Genomic DNA, 17,521 nt, shown 5'->3' with positions numbered 1-17,521 from the left:
ATCCCAGACTAACTAAATCAGAAACTCCATGGTTGGATTCAAACATCAAAAACTGTTTAAATTCATTGGGTGATTCCAGTGTGCAGACAAGTGAGAATCAGTGGATTACAGCTTGTCTACATTATTGCAACAGCCTTCTAACAAGCTCCCCTGCTTCCAATCTCTCCACCACGTTCCCTTTCTGAGGGGAGCAGGGGCTGGATCATGCAGGGGCTTGTGTATCATGCCAAGGAGTTTGAGTTTTGTTCTTTGGTCAGTGGGAAAACTGGGAAAATTTTTAACTAGAGGGGCCAATGTGATCAGAAATCCATTTTATTTTTTTTAAAGATTTTATTTATTTATTCATGATAGACATAGAGAGAGAGAGAGAGGCAGAGACACAGGCAGAGGGAGAAGCAGGCTCCATGCCGGGAGCCTGACGTGGGACTTGATCCCGGGTCTCCAGGATCACACCCTGGAGGCAGGTGCTTTGGAAGGCGCTAAACCGCTGAGCCACCCAGGGATCCCCCAGAAATCCATTTTAAGAAAAGAATTTCTGTTTGAATGGAAGGAAGGGGTCATATTAGAATAATGACTCAACCTTGGCTACATATTGAATCACCTGGGGTACTTTAAAAATACTGCTGCCTAGACCTCACTGCCAGACTCTGATATGATTGATCTGTCTCGCCTGGCGTAGAGATTGTTTTATAAAGCTCTCTATATGATTTTAATATGCATCTAATGTTGAGACTCACTGGATCAGAGGTTAGGTTTTGTAATAAATACTCAAGAAGGACAAACTAGACTAGCATCACTTGAAATGAAGACATATTAAGGAGGTAGGATAGATTGGACTTGTGGATATGTGTTGGGGGGAAATGAGAGGATAGCTTCCAGTTTGGATGAGCCTCTTGAATTGGGAAAATGAGGAAGAGCAAGTGTAGGGGAAAGGATGATGTCTGTGGCACATGGGGTTTGAAAGTCCATAAGACTTCCCAGAGATGGCCAGTATGCAGCTGAAACTTAAACCTGGCATTTAAGATAGAAGCTTGGGTTGGAGACCAGATGTGGGAATCCCAACACAAAGGGGACTGGCAAGTCAGGGCACTGATGAGCTCCTGGGGGTAGAAGAAGGGCTGTGGGAAGAGAGGAGGGTGAAGGGGGAATCCAGGCAGCACCAGCATGTAGGGGGCAGGCAGGAAAGGAGCAGGGAGTAAGAGAAATGGAGAAGTCAAAGAGAGGAAGGAGCACCTAGCAGGGGCAGCAGAGTGGCATGAGATGTCAAGGCCAAAAGTAGACTAAGGGAGTAGTCCTACTAAGAAGCAAAGGCAGAGGCCAACTTCCTGGGGATTAAACTGATGGAGAGTTGAGGAAGCAAGACATGTATGCAGTCCTTCCTGGAAGCATCGACAGAAAAAGGAGACAGGCTGAGTGGTCAGGCAGGGACACTGGGTAGGGGGAGGGTATCTTTTTGTTTATTTAAGGTGAGACAGCAGAATTGGCTTACATGCTGAGGAAAAGAATCAACAGAGAGGGAAAGACTGAAGCCTCAGGAAAGATGGGTTATAATTGACGCTGCAATGCTTGGGGGACATGAAGGCAACTAGAGTAACTGTAGCTTATTTTTGGCAAACAGTGTTAAGTGTTCCATATGCATTATCTCATTTATCCTTACAACAACCTTCTAAGACAACAGCCACTGTTATCCCACTTTACAGGTAAGGAGACCAAAGCATAGAGAGGTTACCTAATTTGCCCAAAAGTTACACAGCAGGCAGGGGAAAGGTCAGGATAGAGCATAGACTTAAAAAGTGGAGATTGTGACCTGCAAAGGGAGGACACCTCATCTTCCTCAGGGTGATGGCAGCAGGGGTTGATGACTGTATCTATGGGTTGGGAATAGGAATGTAAGCTTGACAATAAAGGATGACTTCATTTCCTCTGCAAATGGGAAACAGAAGCAGAGAAGAAGAAACTAAGTAAGCATATATACAGCAACAAATGTGCAGTGGGGCCTGAGATAAGCACCTCAGTATCTCATTTAACACAAGCCATCCCATCCGGTAGCATTATTATTAGACGAGGAAACCAAGGCCAGGAGAGCATAACTTGTTCTAGTTTGCAGGGGCTTTCCACAACCGCACTGAGGTGGTCTGCCAAGAGTGTTGGCAGAAGCAGTGATAGTGGCAGGGGGTGGGGCCTCGAGTGAATTCAAGTTGGAAATTGCTGTGAGAAATGAGGCATCTTTCTGGCTTCGGTGAGACACTTACTCCTTTGGACTGTGTGTAATATTGCCTGTGGCCAAGGCACACACACTTAGGATTTGCACTAACTCCATCTCTCCTATGTTTCAGTTAACAGTATCACCAGCAATCTGTCCTTCTTACATTTTGATCAAAACCCACCAGAGAACAGCTTCCTGAGACTCACAGTCATGGCCACAGTAACACACTCTGCATCCAGCCTCAGCTGCTTTGCTCAGGAAGACATTGCCATTTGTAGACCACACCTTGCCATTGAGGTAGGCACCAACCTTTCCCCAAATCACTCTTGTTTGCTCCTGTTTCAGAAGGAATCAAGAGCCCCTCACACTTCAGGGTGAACAATTGTGTTGTAGGATTGCCAGAAAATACTATCTCGAGAGCTCCTTCTCTTGAAATAGATGGCTTCTTACATATGCTATTAAGGTTTACATCTTCCAACTTATTTTTTTGAAGTATTTTAAAAATCAGGGCCTCACCATTGCTGCCTCCATATTTTTTTTTTGCCTCCATATTTAGATGGCTAATACTAGCCTATATTTATTTAGAACTTTATATGTATGCCAATGAATTTTCACCTTTTCTTTTAATACAAAATCCTTATGAGGTGGAACTATTCTCATTATTCAGATGGGAATACAGTCCTAGAGATGATCATACTCATGATCATGAAAATGGGATGTCTTAGAAGCTTATGGCTCTTGATCTAGTCCTCTTTTCACATGTCTCCCCTGACCAAATGAATGCAATCTGGTATCAGCCCTAAAAGAGATTATATTAAAGTAAGGAGACACAGTGTTTGGTCTTTTATGTAAAAAGACAAAAGAGGTACAAAGTCACTATGAGGTAAGTGACATAGGGGATTAATTTCAGCTGGTGGGTTTGAGGAATACTTAATAGGAGGAGGAGGCATTTATGCTGGGCCTTGAAAAATAGGTAAGCTTTAGTGCTGGGGTTGAGGAAGGCCATTGCAGTAAGAAGACTTAACAGGGAGTCCCAAAAGAGGGGAAGTCTGAGGGGGATGCTGGGATGTCACTTAGTCGAGGGAAGAACAGGTGAGGCTGGAAAAGGGGACTGGGGTCAGACCATGAAAGACTCTGAATGCCAACCAAAGCTGAATTCTAAGGACAATGGGAACCACTCCAAGGTTTCTAAGTGGAGGAGAGGCAACATCAGAGATGGCCATGGATTAACCAAGGTAAGGGTAAGAATAAGTGCAGGAAGACCAGATAGAGGACTAAAGAAGTCAGGTGTGGAGTTTGGGTCCAGATGGCAGAGACAGAAGAATAACTGAGGGGAGTACAGGGCGAGTGCTTGGGAGGGGAAGCAGTAACTGTGGCTCTGTGCTCTTGGCATCCGCTCCAGATTTTGCCTCTTCCCACAGATGCCAGAGACAGCAGAGCAGTATCAACTTCTTAGGGCTTCAGTTAGCCTCCATAACTTCCTAGACATTCCCATGAAGGACTGTGTGATCTCCATCTTTGGAAGGGGGCTCATTTACAGAGAGAGAAGGTACAGGTAAGAGACTATGAGCTTCTCATCTACCTGAAACATCTCAGCTGGTCAGTAAGGCAGTTGAGATGGGTCCCTACCCACGACTAATGCCTGTCTTTTTGCTGTGTCCATAGAGACAGGGAATAAACTCTTCTGAAGTTGAACTAAAGGATTAGGGCCTCTCTCATCCTGGTAGACAGGAGTGAGGGAGGCTATGTGCCCCCAAGGGCATCCACCTGACCCTGACCCTGATTGCTATTCCGATCATGCAGGGAGAGCCTGGGTATTGCTATAATTGCAGGCATGGAGGTTAGGTCTGAGTACTAGAGAATGTCACAGGTATTCTGCCTTCTGATATAGACAAAGAGCTGCATTCTACTAATGACTACTACAATATAAAATTTTGTTTAAATATTTCTTTTTATTCCTATTCCCTATTCCTACCACCACCCTTCATATTCTTTTGTTAGTATGTGCATCCTTTCATTAGCATGTGTAAAATGTGTCCTGTGCTTCATACGCCTGTATTTTTAATTTACGTAAATGATGTTATGTCTAATCCATTTTCCTTATTTTTTTAATTTTCCTTATTTTTAACTCAGAACTGTTTTTGAGATTCATCCACATATGTTAAGCCCATTGTTTCTGCAACATAATGCTTTATCCTGTACATCCCATACTTTCTACCACTCCATTCCACAGTGATGGGTACCCAGAGTGCCTCCAACTCTGGAACACAAATATTATTGCAATGAACATCCTCACACATCTTTTTTTTTTTTAGATTTTCTTTATTTATTTGAGAGAGAGAGAAAAAACACAAGCAGGGGGAGAGGCAGAGGGAGAAGCAGACTCCCCATTAAGCAGAGCCTGACATGTGATGCAATTCCAGGAACCTGGGATCATGACCTGAGAGAAGGCAGGCACTTAACCGAGCCACCCAGGCACACCCTCACACATCTTACATAATAGTTTGAAACTCTGGCCGGGGAGGAAGGAGAGGTATGCCCAGGAATGGAATTACTATATCACAGAATATGACCTGGTTTGACTGGGTACTATCAGATTTGTTTGCAGAATGACTGCAGAAGTCCACATTTCCTCCAACACTAGAAGAGTTGCTATATTCCTACCATTTCTCCACTCTTGGCAATACTCAACTTCCTCTGTTTCCCCAGTCTAATAGTAATAAGGTATTATCTCATTGTTGTTTTAATTTGCAACTCTTCATATTTTTATTAGCCTTTTCTGTTTCCTCCTCTGTTAAAGGTTTGTTCTTATCTTTGCCCTTTTTCCTTTTGGTGTTCCTGCCTTTTCTCTTTGTTGATTTGTAGGAGCTCCCTGTATGAGTCCCTTGTTGGTTTCAGATGTTGCAACTATCTTTCTTCATTATCTCTTCTTCCCTCATTGTGTCCATAGCACCCCTTATTGAAAACACAGTGTACAGTTCAGAGCTCACGGTACCTACTCCTCAAATCCCTGGTAGTTGACTGGTTATTGAGCCACTGCCTCAGCCTTATGAAACCCAATGAGTCACTCTTGCCAATAAACTGAGAGGAGGGACTGCCAACATTTAACTATACTTTTGTGGTATCCCAGATCAACAGTAGGGGAAAGCTCCTCCAAGGAAATGTGCTCCTCCCTTTGTCAATGTAAGAAGGTCCATGGGCAGGCCAGGAGGTTACTGATAGGGTGCCAAACACCACCTGTTAGCATGCTGACAATTTCTGTATATATTCACTGTACCCTCACAGCACTTAGCAACAGGAGAGGTCCAAAACTACAGATTTTCCAAACATGCCTTGGTACTATTACCAAGAGTGGGACCAGACTGAAGTCATTGGTGATAAAATAACAGATGTAGCCTGGAAGCCCTCAGAACAGGATGTTTCTCTTCTTAACCATGCAGCTGCTCACCAGAGGGAGGCTCTTATCTTTCATCCCCTGAAAACCTCCTCTGTTTAAACACTAAGATACTTAAATGTTGATTTCTTCACAGTTCACCTCTTCGAGTAGGGAAGAGTCACTGGGACCAGTAAAGCAATGGGATAGAACCACCACCTGCTTTTTCCTTTATTTCAGATTAGCTACAGTGTGGCCCGGAAACATCTTGCACACCCAATTTCAGTTTACACCAACACAGGTGGGGTTCCAGAGGCTCATTGTGGAAATGGACTGCAATCTGTTCCAGAACCTAACCAACTACAGAAACGTCATCGTGGAAGCCTCTGAACTTCCTGCTTAAACCTCCATTAAGTATCTCATAATTAAAGTCTGAAGTTGATAACATGAACTTGGCCCACTAGAGAAATATGAAAACTATTACGTATATAGAATACCAGCCCTTGAAGAGAAAATAAAAGAACTAGACTCCTTTTGTACAAAGTTATATATATATATATATATTTTTTTTTTTGGTTTACATTACTTGTTTTGACACTCTCTGACTTTAGTTCCTTCTCTTTCTGACTCTTATTACAAGTACAAAATGGCACTTGATAAGAGTAAATTAAAACTCATTTGACATAAGGAATTTCAACCCAAGTATACACTATTTGCTCAAAAGAATGACTGCTATAGCTGATTATACCTAAAAAGACCATGGAGACATCGGAAGGGCAGATGGGCTAAGTTACATCTATGCAAGGAAAAGGACTGGCATTAGATGTTGTGGAGACCCGCAGTACATGCATAAAACCCAAGTCAGGTCACCAGAATACACATCATACAGGTTTATCTTGCTTTCCAATATGTGATCTTCTAGACACATGCAAAATTATAATTAAGTGGTGATGGTTGTGCAAAAGGAAAAGGCCCTTAAACTGAAAAGGCCCTTAAAATTATATAACCTATTTTAATACACTTACAAAGTTTTGATTTATAAAAATTTTGTACTTACATTTGGAGAGACATGTAATATATAACAATAATACAAACATATGTAAGAAAAACAAATCTGCTCAATAAAGTGGACAAACCTAATATGTGAGCTCAATACCAAAAAAATAATTTTAGAAGCATGGATGCAATAATATTCAGAAGGACTTAATTATAAGAATAAGGATATTATATAACACACTGAAGCACTCAACGGGGCTTTGAAGTCATCTCTAAATAAATTAAAGTCAAGTGTTTTTGTTCTAAATTCAGTCCTGATCAGAATCAAATCTTTAGACCTATAAATCCAAATAAAGGCGATATGCTAGTCTGAATCCATTGTATTTCTGGTAGAAAGAAACTTTGGAAGAATACTTATTGAACTACCAGCAGGTCAGCATTTTATTAAGACTAACAACATGTTTTTTTTTTTTTTTTTTTTTTTTTTTGACTAACAACATGTTTAACATCAAACAACACACTTTACTGCAAATAGGGAATGAGGCAGCTTCTGCAGGAATCTCTGAAATACCATTCAGGAACACAAACTCATGCAATTGCCTTTTTTATCTAGCACAGAAAAATATATCATACTCATACAGTTTATAAATAACTGCCAGTCTGGCCTAACCAATAATCTTTGGTAATAATGTCTCTGAACAAGTATAGACAGGAACTCCTTTTTGATCTAGAGAGCATTCTAGCTCTGTTTTAAAAGCAGACTTCAGAGGCTACCTGTGATAGTAAGGGAAGGAGAGAAAAGAATACAAATGAGCCTAAAAACTCACAATTCAAGTTCATTCTGAGTAAGTTCCTTGATTCTGTTCATGCAATGGTCAACAGCATTGATGAGTAAAGGGATCCAACTATCTTCTGGCTGTGGGGTCACATGACTCACTCTGCAAGTGGAATGAGGAAAAAAGAGAGGTTAAATTTATACTGTCCAGGGAAAATCTACTCTCACCAGGGAGCATAGAGGAAAACTAGTAAGACAAGGCAAGTTTCTTTGTAGAATTTAAGCTGCTCTGCAACTGAAGTGGAAAGAAAACACCACACCCACCTTCTTCCACTTCTTGAAATGGGGCTTTGGGAATTGAGAATGACTGGATGGGCTTATTCTCAAAAAAGCTATTTGGAGAGAAGTCCTCGTACTCACTTAGTAATTTCAAGTGCCTTCTTTAAGACAGATACAAGTTTCGCAGACTAGAAAAGAAACAAAGAAGTTACTTACCCTGAGCCCTACATAAAAAGGGAAGGAGAGCTAACATATATTAAAAGACTCAAGTAATAAAAACCTATTAAAAACAAAAACCCTGAAGGAAACTTCCAAAACAAAAATTCTGATTGGATTAGAGTGGTAGGATTATAGGATTCTTCTCTCTTTACAAAATCTTATTAATATTATTGCTATAATATTTTTATAAGTTTAAAAAAGTTTTAGTACTTTAAAATTTAAAAAAACTAGAAAAAATCAGAATATAACCTGAATTTACCCCAACTGATGATAGCTCCAAATATATAGCTCAAACAGCTGTTACTTTAAAAAAAAAATCTATGTACAGAATTTCAAGCATACCAATAACAAGATAACATGAAGGAATCGTATGCCACCAATATATTTTAAATTTTTAAATTTTATTTTTAAATTTTAAAATTTTTATTGGGGTAATTGACAAGGCATAGTGCCAAATGTTATTTCTTAGGAAGTCAATTTCTAAAAAGTGAATGTGAAAAAAAAAGTTAACACCCGAAAGGATCCTATTCTACTTTAAAGTATTTACATACTGTAAAGATACATTTGATGAATTTAATTTCCACTACCTAATTTATCAAATATTTTTAGATTTGGTAATTCTGAATGTAAGATATAATAAGCCATTTGGCAGTTTTACCTCTTTTTCCAATAACTATACAGATAATCTGAGTCTCTAAAAATAAGAAAATAGAATTATCTCTAGCACAGAACCCAGGACTTGAAAGAATACGATTAAGATCAGATTTTTACAAAGAGTTTGACCCTCTAGTTAGATCATCCAATAGGTTTATATTAGAACAGATTTTGTTTCTGGACACTATTTTTGCCCACACTAGAAATCAGAATAATGACTTTAGGTTAACAGGATCCTAAAGTATTGTGGTAATTCAGACTTTCTTTTCAAAGTAGCATTTTCTAAGGTCTTTGGGTTTTTCTAAGTGATTACCCAAGTTGTTACAGAAGAGAGTACTACCAGAACTCGTGGCTATTATAACTATAAATATTATAAATATTTATCGAACAGAAATACAGGTAAGAACTGTGACATTATCGTTGTACTCGCATCCAAGTGTAATAAATAAATATATTCCCTAGAGATTAAAGGAAATACTAGTGGCTAGTGAAATCCTACCAGTAGAGTCACTAGCTATTTCTTCAAAGTTGGTACTTACATTGATTCGCACAGTCAAGTGGCACATAGGTGGATATATGCTCAGAGCCAAATCATCCACACTAAGGGCAGAAAACAAAAATAATCATTAACAAAAAAAAGGAACAAAGCTCAACTGGGTAATTTCCAGTACACAATTAAGGAGTGACCAGTGAGGATATAACTGTCCCTTAAATTCCTATCAATTCCTTAAATTGGGCAACTAGAATCAATTCAACTGATATTTACTAAACATGTATAGACCCCATTTCACTAGGAAGCTGGGAGGAAAAAACTCCCTTGGCCCATATGATAGGACATGATTAATTCAGTTAAAAATGAGAGGATCTGGAGGTGTCTAGGTGGCTCAGTGGATTAGGCATCTGACTCTTGGTTTTGGCTCAGGTCATGATCTCTAAGGCCAGGCCAGAGATGGGAGATCGAGGCCCACCTCTCTGGGCTCAGTACTCAGCAGAGTCTGCTTCTCTAATCCCTCTCCTTCTGCCCCTCCCCTCTCCCCTGCTCAGTGCTTTTGGTGCTCTATTTTTTTTTAAAAAAGGGAAAATCTGAAACCATCAATTTAATAACTGATGCAAATGGAGTTCATCCATGGAATGCCACTCAGGTGGGCACTACTTTACCCAGGTGATGAAATTTAGTGCCACCAATAATGGGAGAAACTTAACACTACATGCCTCTCCAATATGATACAATGAGAAGCATAAAACACTCAAATATATGATATCCTTGCCAAAAAAATATTTAACTTGAATATAATCTATAATCATGACAAAGACAATCACATGAATCTTGAATTTGGGGTATTTTACAAAACAACTGACCTAGATTCTTTAAAAAGTAAATGTCAAAAAATACTAAAAAGGACAGGGACTGTTATAGTTGCAAGAGACAACCAAAGCAAACAACTGCAAGAGATGACAATCAAATACAATGTAACACCATGATAGAACCCTGGATTAAAATTTTTAAAAAGCTATGAAATACATTTTAGAAATAAATGGAGGAAATTTGAATATTAAATATTATTGTCAACTAATATTCGATAAAGGAGGAAAGACTATCCATTGGAAGAAAGACAGTCTCTTCAATAAATGGTGCTGGGAAAATTGGACTTCCACATGCAGAAGAATGAAACTAGACCACTCTCTTTCACCATACACAAAGATAAACTCAAAATGGATGAAAGATCTAAATGTGAGACAAGATTCCATCAAAATCCTAGAGGACAACACAGGCAACACCCTTTTTGAACTCGGCCACAGTAAGTTCTTGCAAGATACATCCACGAAGGCAAAAGAAACAAAAGCAAAAATGAACTATTGGGACTTCATCAAGATAAGAAGCTTTTGCACAGCAAAGGATACAGTCAACAAAACTCAAAGACAACCTACAGAATGGGAGAAGATATTTGCAAATGACATATCAGATAAAGGGCTAGTTTCCAAGATCTATAAAGAACTTATCAAACTCAACACCAAAGAAACAAACAATCCAATCATTAAATGGGCAAAAGACATGAAGAGAAATCTCACAGAGGAAGACATAGACATGGCCAACAAGCACATGAGAAAATGCTCTGCATCACTTGCCATCAGGGAAATACAAATGAAAACCACAATGAGATACCACCTCACACCAGTGAGAATGGGGAAAATTAACAAGGCAGGAAACAACAAATGTTGGAGAGGATGCGGAGAAAAGGGAACCCTCATACACTGTTGGTGGGAATGTGAACTGGTGCAGCCACTCTGGAAAACTGTGTGGAGGTTCCTCAAACAGTTAAAAATAGACCTGCCCTACGACCCAGCAATTGCACTGTTGGGGATTTACCCCAAAGATACAAATGCAATGAAACGCCGGGACACCTGCACCCCGATGTTTCTAGCAGCAATGGCCACGATAGCCAAACTGTGGAAGGAGCCTCGGTGTCCAACGAAAGATGAATGGATAAAGAAGATGTGGTTTATGTATACAATGGAATATTACTCAGCTATTAGAAATGACAAATACCCACCATTTGCTTCAACGTGGATGGAACTGGAGGGTATTATGCTGAGTGAAGTAAGTCAGTTGGAGAAGGACAAACATTATATGTTCTCATTCATTTGGGGAATATAAATAATAGTGAAAGGGAATATAAGGGAAGGGAGAAGAAATGTGTGGGAAATATCAGAAAGGGAGACAGAACGTAAAGACTGCTAACTCTGGGAAACGAACTAGGGGTGGTGGAAGGGGAGGAGGGCGGGGGGTGGGAGTGAATGGGTGATGGGCACTGGGGGTTATTCTGTATGTTAGTAAATTGAACACCAATAAAAAATAAATTAAAAAATAATAATAATAATAAAAATAGAAAAAAAAAAATAAATATTATTGTAATCAATGTTAAATTTCTTGGATGTAATAATAAGAATGTTCTTAGGAGATACATGCTGAACTATATATGGGTGACATGTCATTGATGTCTGCAACTTACTCTCAAATGGTTCAGGAGAAAAATAGCACATCTATCCATAGAGAAATAAGCCAATATTGGAAAAAAAAAATGTGAACAACAGGTGAATCTAGATGAAGGCTATATGGATGTTCACTGCAATACTTTTTCAACTTTCCTGTAGGTTGAAAATTTTCAAAAAACTGGGAAAAGCTTGGGGTGACAGCACAAGCTGATATTATATGCTGATGCTCACATTTCAAGTGGGGATCCTGCTTACCTAGGACTGATCTCATCAGAAATATCCACAATGTCGTCCAGCTGGGCCACCTGATCCTTCTTACCATTCTCTGCCACTGAGATCCGGATTTTCTTCAGGCAGGCTTTGGATGCTCTCACCAGTGCAAGGCACGGGATTATGAGCTCTTGATCTTCTTCTGACCAATATAAGTCCCGATTGTTTGGATACCCCAACCCATCATTCTCTTCATCACCATTGTTGTCAGAGTTGTCCTCAGTGTCATTTAAGAGGCCACAGTATGGGTCACATTCTTCTACGGCCTAAGACATGCCAAAAAGAAAAAAAAAAAAGAGCCTATTATACTTACAGCATCATATCTAAGCTATCCCAAAAACGTCAAGCCAGCTACCAACGGCCACCAATTTGAATCACTTCCTAAACTCCGTTCTTACTCTCCTAGCCCAGTAATGGACAGAGAGGAACGGTACTAAAACACACAGTGGCATGGGCTAGAAGATGGGAGTTGAAATCCAGGAGTGAGGATGGGATTTATTGAATCAATGCCCAGGGCATCTCCTTCCTTTATAGTCTCATCTATCATGGAGTTGTCCCCTCACCTGCTCCATTTCCTCATGTGCATCCTTCACAAAATCCACATTCTTCGTCAGCATTGAAAGGGCTGCAGCTTTGTTATCTATGAGTGAAAAATCAGAAGCACTAGAATTAGAGAAGAAACCTCAAAATTCTGTCAAGCCTGCAAATGACAACCAACAGTGTTCGCATTTGAGGAGAGTACCCAGGACAGTCAACAAGAGCGTGGTCTAAAGTAAAAGTTTTCTAACACCCATCCTCTGGGTACTCAGATAGGAGTTAAAAAGCTTTTCATCATTCACCACAAGAAGAAACAAAATGGTCCCTTGATGTTTCTCATTGTGGTCTTCTTGGACGAACACTGTTTTTGATCTAGCTGGCACTATCTCCTAAGTGCTTCAGTGTGTCCCATAATACTGCTCCTGGGGCAGGACCAGGAGAACAAACCACATCTGTTCAACTATATAGGGCTACAGAAAGAGGGCTAAAAAAAGTATAAGAACTAAAAACACTAAGAAAAAATATTAATACTTCTCTTTTGATATTGGTGATAAACTCTATGTATTCCACTAAACTATAAAGTAAAATACTTACATGTCACAAAACTAGAAATGAGATATGAGAGAACTGTCTGCCTTGGCCAGCAGAGTCAATGGCCCGTTTCCAGTTCTTACCCACCTTTTGGTATTCGAGGTACCTGCTGGCATGCAGTCCAGACACTGTTGTAGGAAATAAGGTCACTGTTCTCTAGGCTGGAGAAAGGAAATCAATAAGGATATATCAATAACCAAGGTTCTTCTTTCCTAAAAATCTCCTTCCTGCGAGTCATCATTCACAGCTGTTAGTAACTCTTGTTGAAATGAGGTTTTTTCCCCTCCCTGAAGCAAGGAATCCCATTAACTGACAACCCAAACTATGGCATCACTACCTCTGAGCTGGAGTTATGAAAAGCACATCCACAAGTTGAGCCATTCCATCTACGATGTCCAGAGTGGCATTCCGTACCAGCTTTCTCAGGGTGATTCCTAAAGAAACCCAAAGACTAAGTAGCCTGGTCTTCTTTCCAGAAGTCACCATCTGCTTTCTCAAGAGTTTAAGCCCTTTAGAACTTGAGGTAACATGCACCCACATGCTTGAATTGCAGTGCCAACACAAAACTCAAGTCTTATGTATTTCCCCATATCATTTTCTTGTTCCTCCCACTGAGTGCTGAATGAGAAAGATCTGAAACAAAATCTTTCCATGACAGCATGTATATATTCATTAAGGTTAATGGTCTCTTGATAACTGTGGATGAAACACTTGAAGTTTAAACCATCTGTGACTAACCCTGAAGATCCAGGAGACACGTATTCATTTATAATTTTGGCACAATCATAATCAAAGCATTAATTTATGGGCAGGGACAGAGGTCATTTAACCTGTAAGGGAGCTCAGAAACAGGGTGGGATGTAATATGGGTGGAGGAGACTGGGGAGGCCCCTATAGATCCAGCATCCATAGTCGTTAGAATGAGTTAGAGATGGGGTAGCCAGTAAGAATTAAAAGCCTTACAGTCAGGCAAAGCAGGGAAGATGGTAATACAGCATCCATACCTTAGCATAAAGGCTTATTTACGGATGTCACTGATGTTATAGAATTACCCTTGAGTGCATTTTATGGGAGAAAGTTACATTACATGCTCAAATTGAGGAAAAGGTAAAAGTTTCAGGACAGAAGCTGTCATATTAGCAAAGATATACTCTATAACCAAACATTTCTGTATATACATTGGCTTACCTTGATCCTTGGGAAGTGAATAGTATACTGTAATGATTTCCTTGATGGCAGTATGGATTTGTTCACAGAACCTCTGGGTTTCCTATGAGGTGATGGGTCAATTTCAGAATAAAAAAAAAAGAAAGAGATTAGATTCATCAGCCCCCCCCCCAAAAAAAAAGATTCATCAGCCCATCTACTGTAGAAGAGAGTAGACATCTGTACAGTATGATCTACAAACATTTTCTGTAGTCCTTTTAGTTAGGCTTTGTGCTATTCTTGCCGTATAGCCAAGAGTAGTTAGCTGGACATCAGAGAATGAGGTGACAACTCAAAAAAAGCATTAAGAAACAGGAGGAAATCTTATTGCTAATACTCTGTATCTTGAGATATTCATGATCTACTGTGAGGTATTCACTGTATCTTAGACCAGGAGATGGCAACTGTGGCCTATGGGCCAAATTAGGTCCACTGCCAGTTTTTATAAATAAAGTGTTCCTGGCACACAGCCACACTCTTGTTTACATGTTACTTCCAACTGTGTTCACGCTACAAGGGCAAAGTTAACTAGTTCACCCATGAAGCCTAAAATGTTTACTATTTGGCTTTTTAGAGAAGAGTTTGCCAACCCTTAGACCATTAACCAGGTGTCTGATTTCTCTAACAGAATCACAATATACCTAAAGGTAATTAACATAGAACCTATATTGCTCAATGTTGGCTATTTTCCTTCCAAGTAGTCACTGGCTTTCTCCTATCTTCCTTGTCCTCACTTTCCTGCTAAATTCTAAGCCAGTGCTATGTAAAATGTGGTCCACAGATTGGTGCCAGTCTATGAACAGTTACCAGTCTAGGATGGAAGATAAGTACAGTGATTGAGAGTAACTGCTTAAAACTGTTTATGACAATGTAACTTTGTTTCAACATCCAAAAACATTAAAACAAACAAACAAACAAAACAAACCATTTTTCAGTAGACTAACATGCTAAGATCCTAAGAAAGCAAATGGGATTCAAATACATATAACTCAAATAAAACTAAAACTTTTCACCTATGAGTGAACCCACTGTCCTGAGCATGTACAGAAAAATAATTCTATGCTGCTCCTCATAGTGTCCTACTAGCTGTGAATTTTAGCAACAAGTCCTAAGTATATTTGAAAGAAAGGATCAACAGATAAAAATAAGGTAATATTACTCCTTTTGAAATAAATATTGACTTTCTTAAGCAAAGCTTTTAAAATGCTCTCTAACAATTCATTTCTTATTTTCTTATCACAGTTCTCTGGGACCTATGCGGGGGGAGGGGGTAGGGAGAGCTTATTGTAGGTGCAGCAAAAGAATATTTTTTCCATTTTAAAACATCTGGATATATAGATTGAAAAAAGAATCAAACCACTGATTATTAAAACCAAATAAGGCAATGAATATGCCATTTTTAAAATAATCTTACTCTCAAATTAAGTATACCTAGTTCTGGAAAAATAGCATAAAGCATAGTCATAGCCAACATGTTTATTTTCATCAATTTTATAATAACTGGTTATTTAAAAATGCATAAATTCAGGGTGACTGGGTGGCTCAGTTGGTTAAGCATCTGCCTTCAACTAGGGTCATGATCTCGGGGTCCTGGGATCTGGGCCAGAATGGGGCTCCCTGCTCAGTGGGGAGTCTGCTTCTCCCTCTCCCTCTGCCCCTCCCCACCACTTGTGCTCTCTCTCAAATAAATCAATAAAATCTTTAAAAATAAATAAAAATAAAAATGCATAAATTCTTGTTCCATCAATTCCACTTCTGATATATACAAAGATTGTCTTAGGCAATTTACACAGCACTGTTTATAATAGTTACAAGTTGGAAAGAGCTTTAATGTCCACATAAAGTATCATTAAACAAATTATAGTTATATACACTCTATTGAATACCATGCAGCATTACAAAGAACTGAGCAACTTCATATGTGCTGCTAAGAATCAATGTGCAAGCCATGTTGTTAATTGTTTTTTAAAGGAAGGTCCAGAAAAGTGTTTATAGTTTATAGTATCCTATCATTTGTGTAAAAAAGAAGCGGGCATATACACATGAGTGTGTATGTGCATCGAATATATATGGAATAATACAAAAGTAACTGGGGAGGAGAAATATAAATTTTTTAGCACACTTAACTTTGACATCTTCTGAATTTTATATTGTATATATATGTTACTGATTAAATATAAAAAGCAATTCAATACAAAAAGGATATTATGTAGCATAACAGAAAAGGTGTCGTTTAGACATCATGGGCCCTAATTTAAATGCTAGTTCCACTCTTATTTACCTTAACCTGAGCCTCTAAGCCCGCTTACTCATCTGTCAGGTGGGAATTACGTATGTGAAAACACTTAGCAAATAGCGAGTGTTAAAAAAAATATTTATCAGAAAGGAAATAACCAGGATGAACTGCAGATTGAACCAATACCTATTTGAATGACCTGAGCACGGCATGCCAGGGGCTGACTGCCCTTGGCAACCTCGCACCCCTGCGAGGTGAGAACCGCAATCTTACTTGACAGGTGTGGAAAATTAACCCCCTGGCTTCAGTGTAAAGGGTGGAAAGAAAACGACTGGATCCCTAATGAACAACGAGGCAAGCACAAGGATTCCAGGAAAGTAAAGCCCACCTGCGGAGAGGGCAGTGGAACTCGAGAGAAGACTTCAGTCAGGGTCGTGGCTTCCCTCGACACGTTCTCTGCTGCCCGGTCTGAGGGATGACAGAGGGGAGGGGCCGTGTTGTCAGCGCCAAAAGGAGAAGCCTGCAGCTGCTGCATGGACTTTGGAGATGTCAGCCTCAAAAACACCTCCCCGGATCAGTGTTTCATATCCCAACCTCCGAAGTGCAAAGGACTGAGAGGATGCGGCGGGGGGAGGGGAGGGGGGGAAAGCGGGAGGGAAAGGGGTCGTCAGTACCCTGGAAGGGATGAGAAACAGAAGTCCCCAACAGGACAGGCACTCACTGAGTCTCCTCCAAAACGTCTCAGCATTAAACTCCTTGGTGGTCTCCCGGGCTTCGCCAACTGTAGCCGGTGTAGCATGTGGACCGGGGGTGGCAAAAGGAAGAGCACAGGTAAGCGGAGCCACCCCGGCCCGGCCCCGCCCCCGCCCCCGCCCCCGCCGGCGCCCCCGCCGGCCTCTTCCCTAGCCGAGCCCGCCCCTGCCGTCACCAGCCCCCAAGGCGTCAGCTCACCCCGCACGCCAGGCAGGAGCAACCGCAGCTCCACTGCCAAGCGCCGGATCTGCTCCAAAGGCGGATCTAGGGTGGGGACTGCGGCTGTAGGTGCGGCTGTGCTCGCCATCTCAGGAGATCGCCTGGAACCTCCGGACGAGAGCGGCCGAGGCGGCTGCCAGGGCCGCAGGGCAGCGGGCGCTCCGCTTCCGGCAGCCTCAGGTCCGGGTTCGTTTCCGGCAACAACTCGCCCGG

The 17,521-nt window shown here is 40.5% G+C and overlaps 2 protein-coding genes across 2 annotated transcripts in view; one reads left to right on the top strand and one right to left on the bottom strand.

Annotated features, from left to right (window-relative positions):
- The window catches only part of EPB42 (erythrocyte membrane protein band 4.2), a 19,703-nt gene extending 13,577 nt beyond the window's left edge, over window positions 1-6,126 (top strand). The window contains exons 11-13 of the mRNA XM_038580205.1: window positions 2,337-2,503; window positions 3,628-3,761; window positions 5,820-6,126. Coding sequence (XP_038436133.1) covers window positions 2,337-2,503; window positions 3,628-3,761; window positions 5,820-5,982 — 464 coding nt within the window. The 3' untranslated portion in view covers window positions 5,983-6,126. The remainder of the gene's footprint in view (window positions 1-2,336; window positions 2,504-3,627; window positions 3,762-5,819) is intronic.
- CCNDBP1 (cyclin D1 binding protein 1) lies at window positions 6,112-17,521 on the bottom strand. The gene is made up of 11 exons (XM_038580206.1): window positions 17,288-17,521; window positions 17,058-17,117; window positions 16,725-16,804; window positions 14,083-14,164; window positions 13,232-13,328; window positions 12,982-13,055; window positions 12,330-12,406; window positions 11,752-12,032; window positions 9,042-9,102; window positions 7,771-7,817; window positions 6,112-7,513 (listed from the first exon to the last, which is right to left on the bottom strand). Exons 1-11 carry the CDS (start codon window positions 17,394-17,396, stop codon window positions 7,399-7,401), a joined length of 1,083 nt encoding a protein of 360 aa, XP_038436134.1. The 5' UTR covers window positions 17,397-17,521; the 3' UTR covers window positions 6,112-7,398.

This window comes from Canis lupus, chromosome 30, assembly GCF_011100685.1.
Source record: "Canis lupus familiaris isolate Mischka breed German Shepherd chromosome 30, alternate assembly UU_Cfam_GSD_1.0, whole genome shotgun sequence".
NCBI classification, from domain to species: domain Eukaryota; kingdom Metazoa; phylum Chordata; class Mammalia; order Carnivora; family Canidae; genus Canis; species Canis lupus.
Note: the sequence above shows the minus strand (reverse complement) of the source record. Positions and strands in the feature narration are given on the sequence as shown.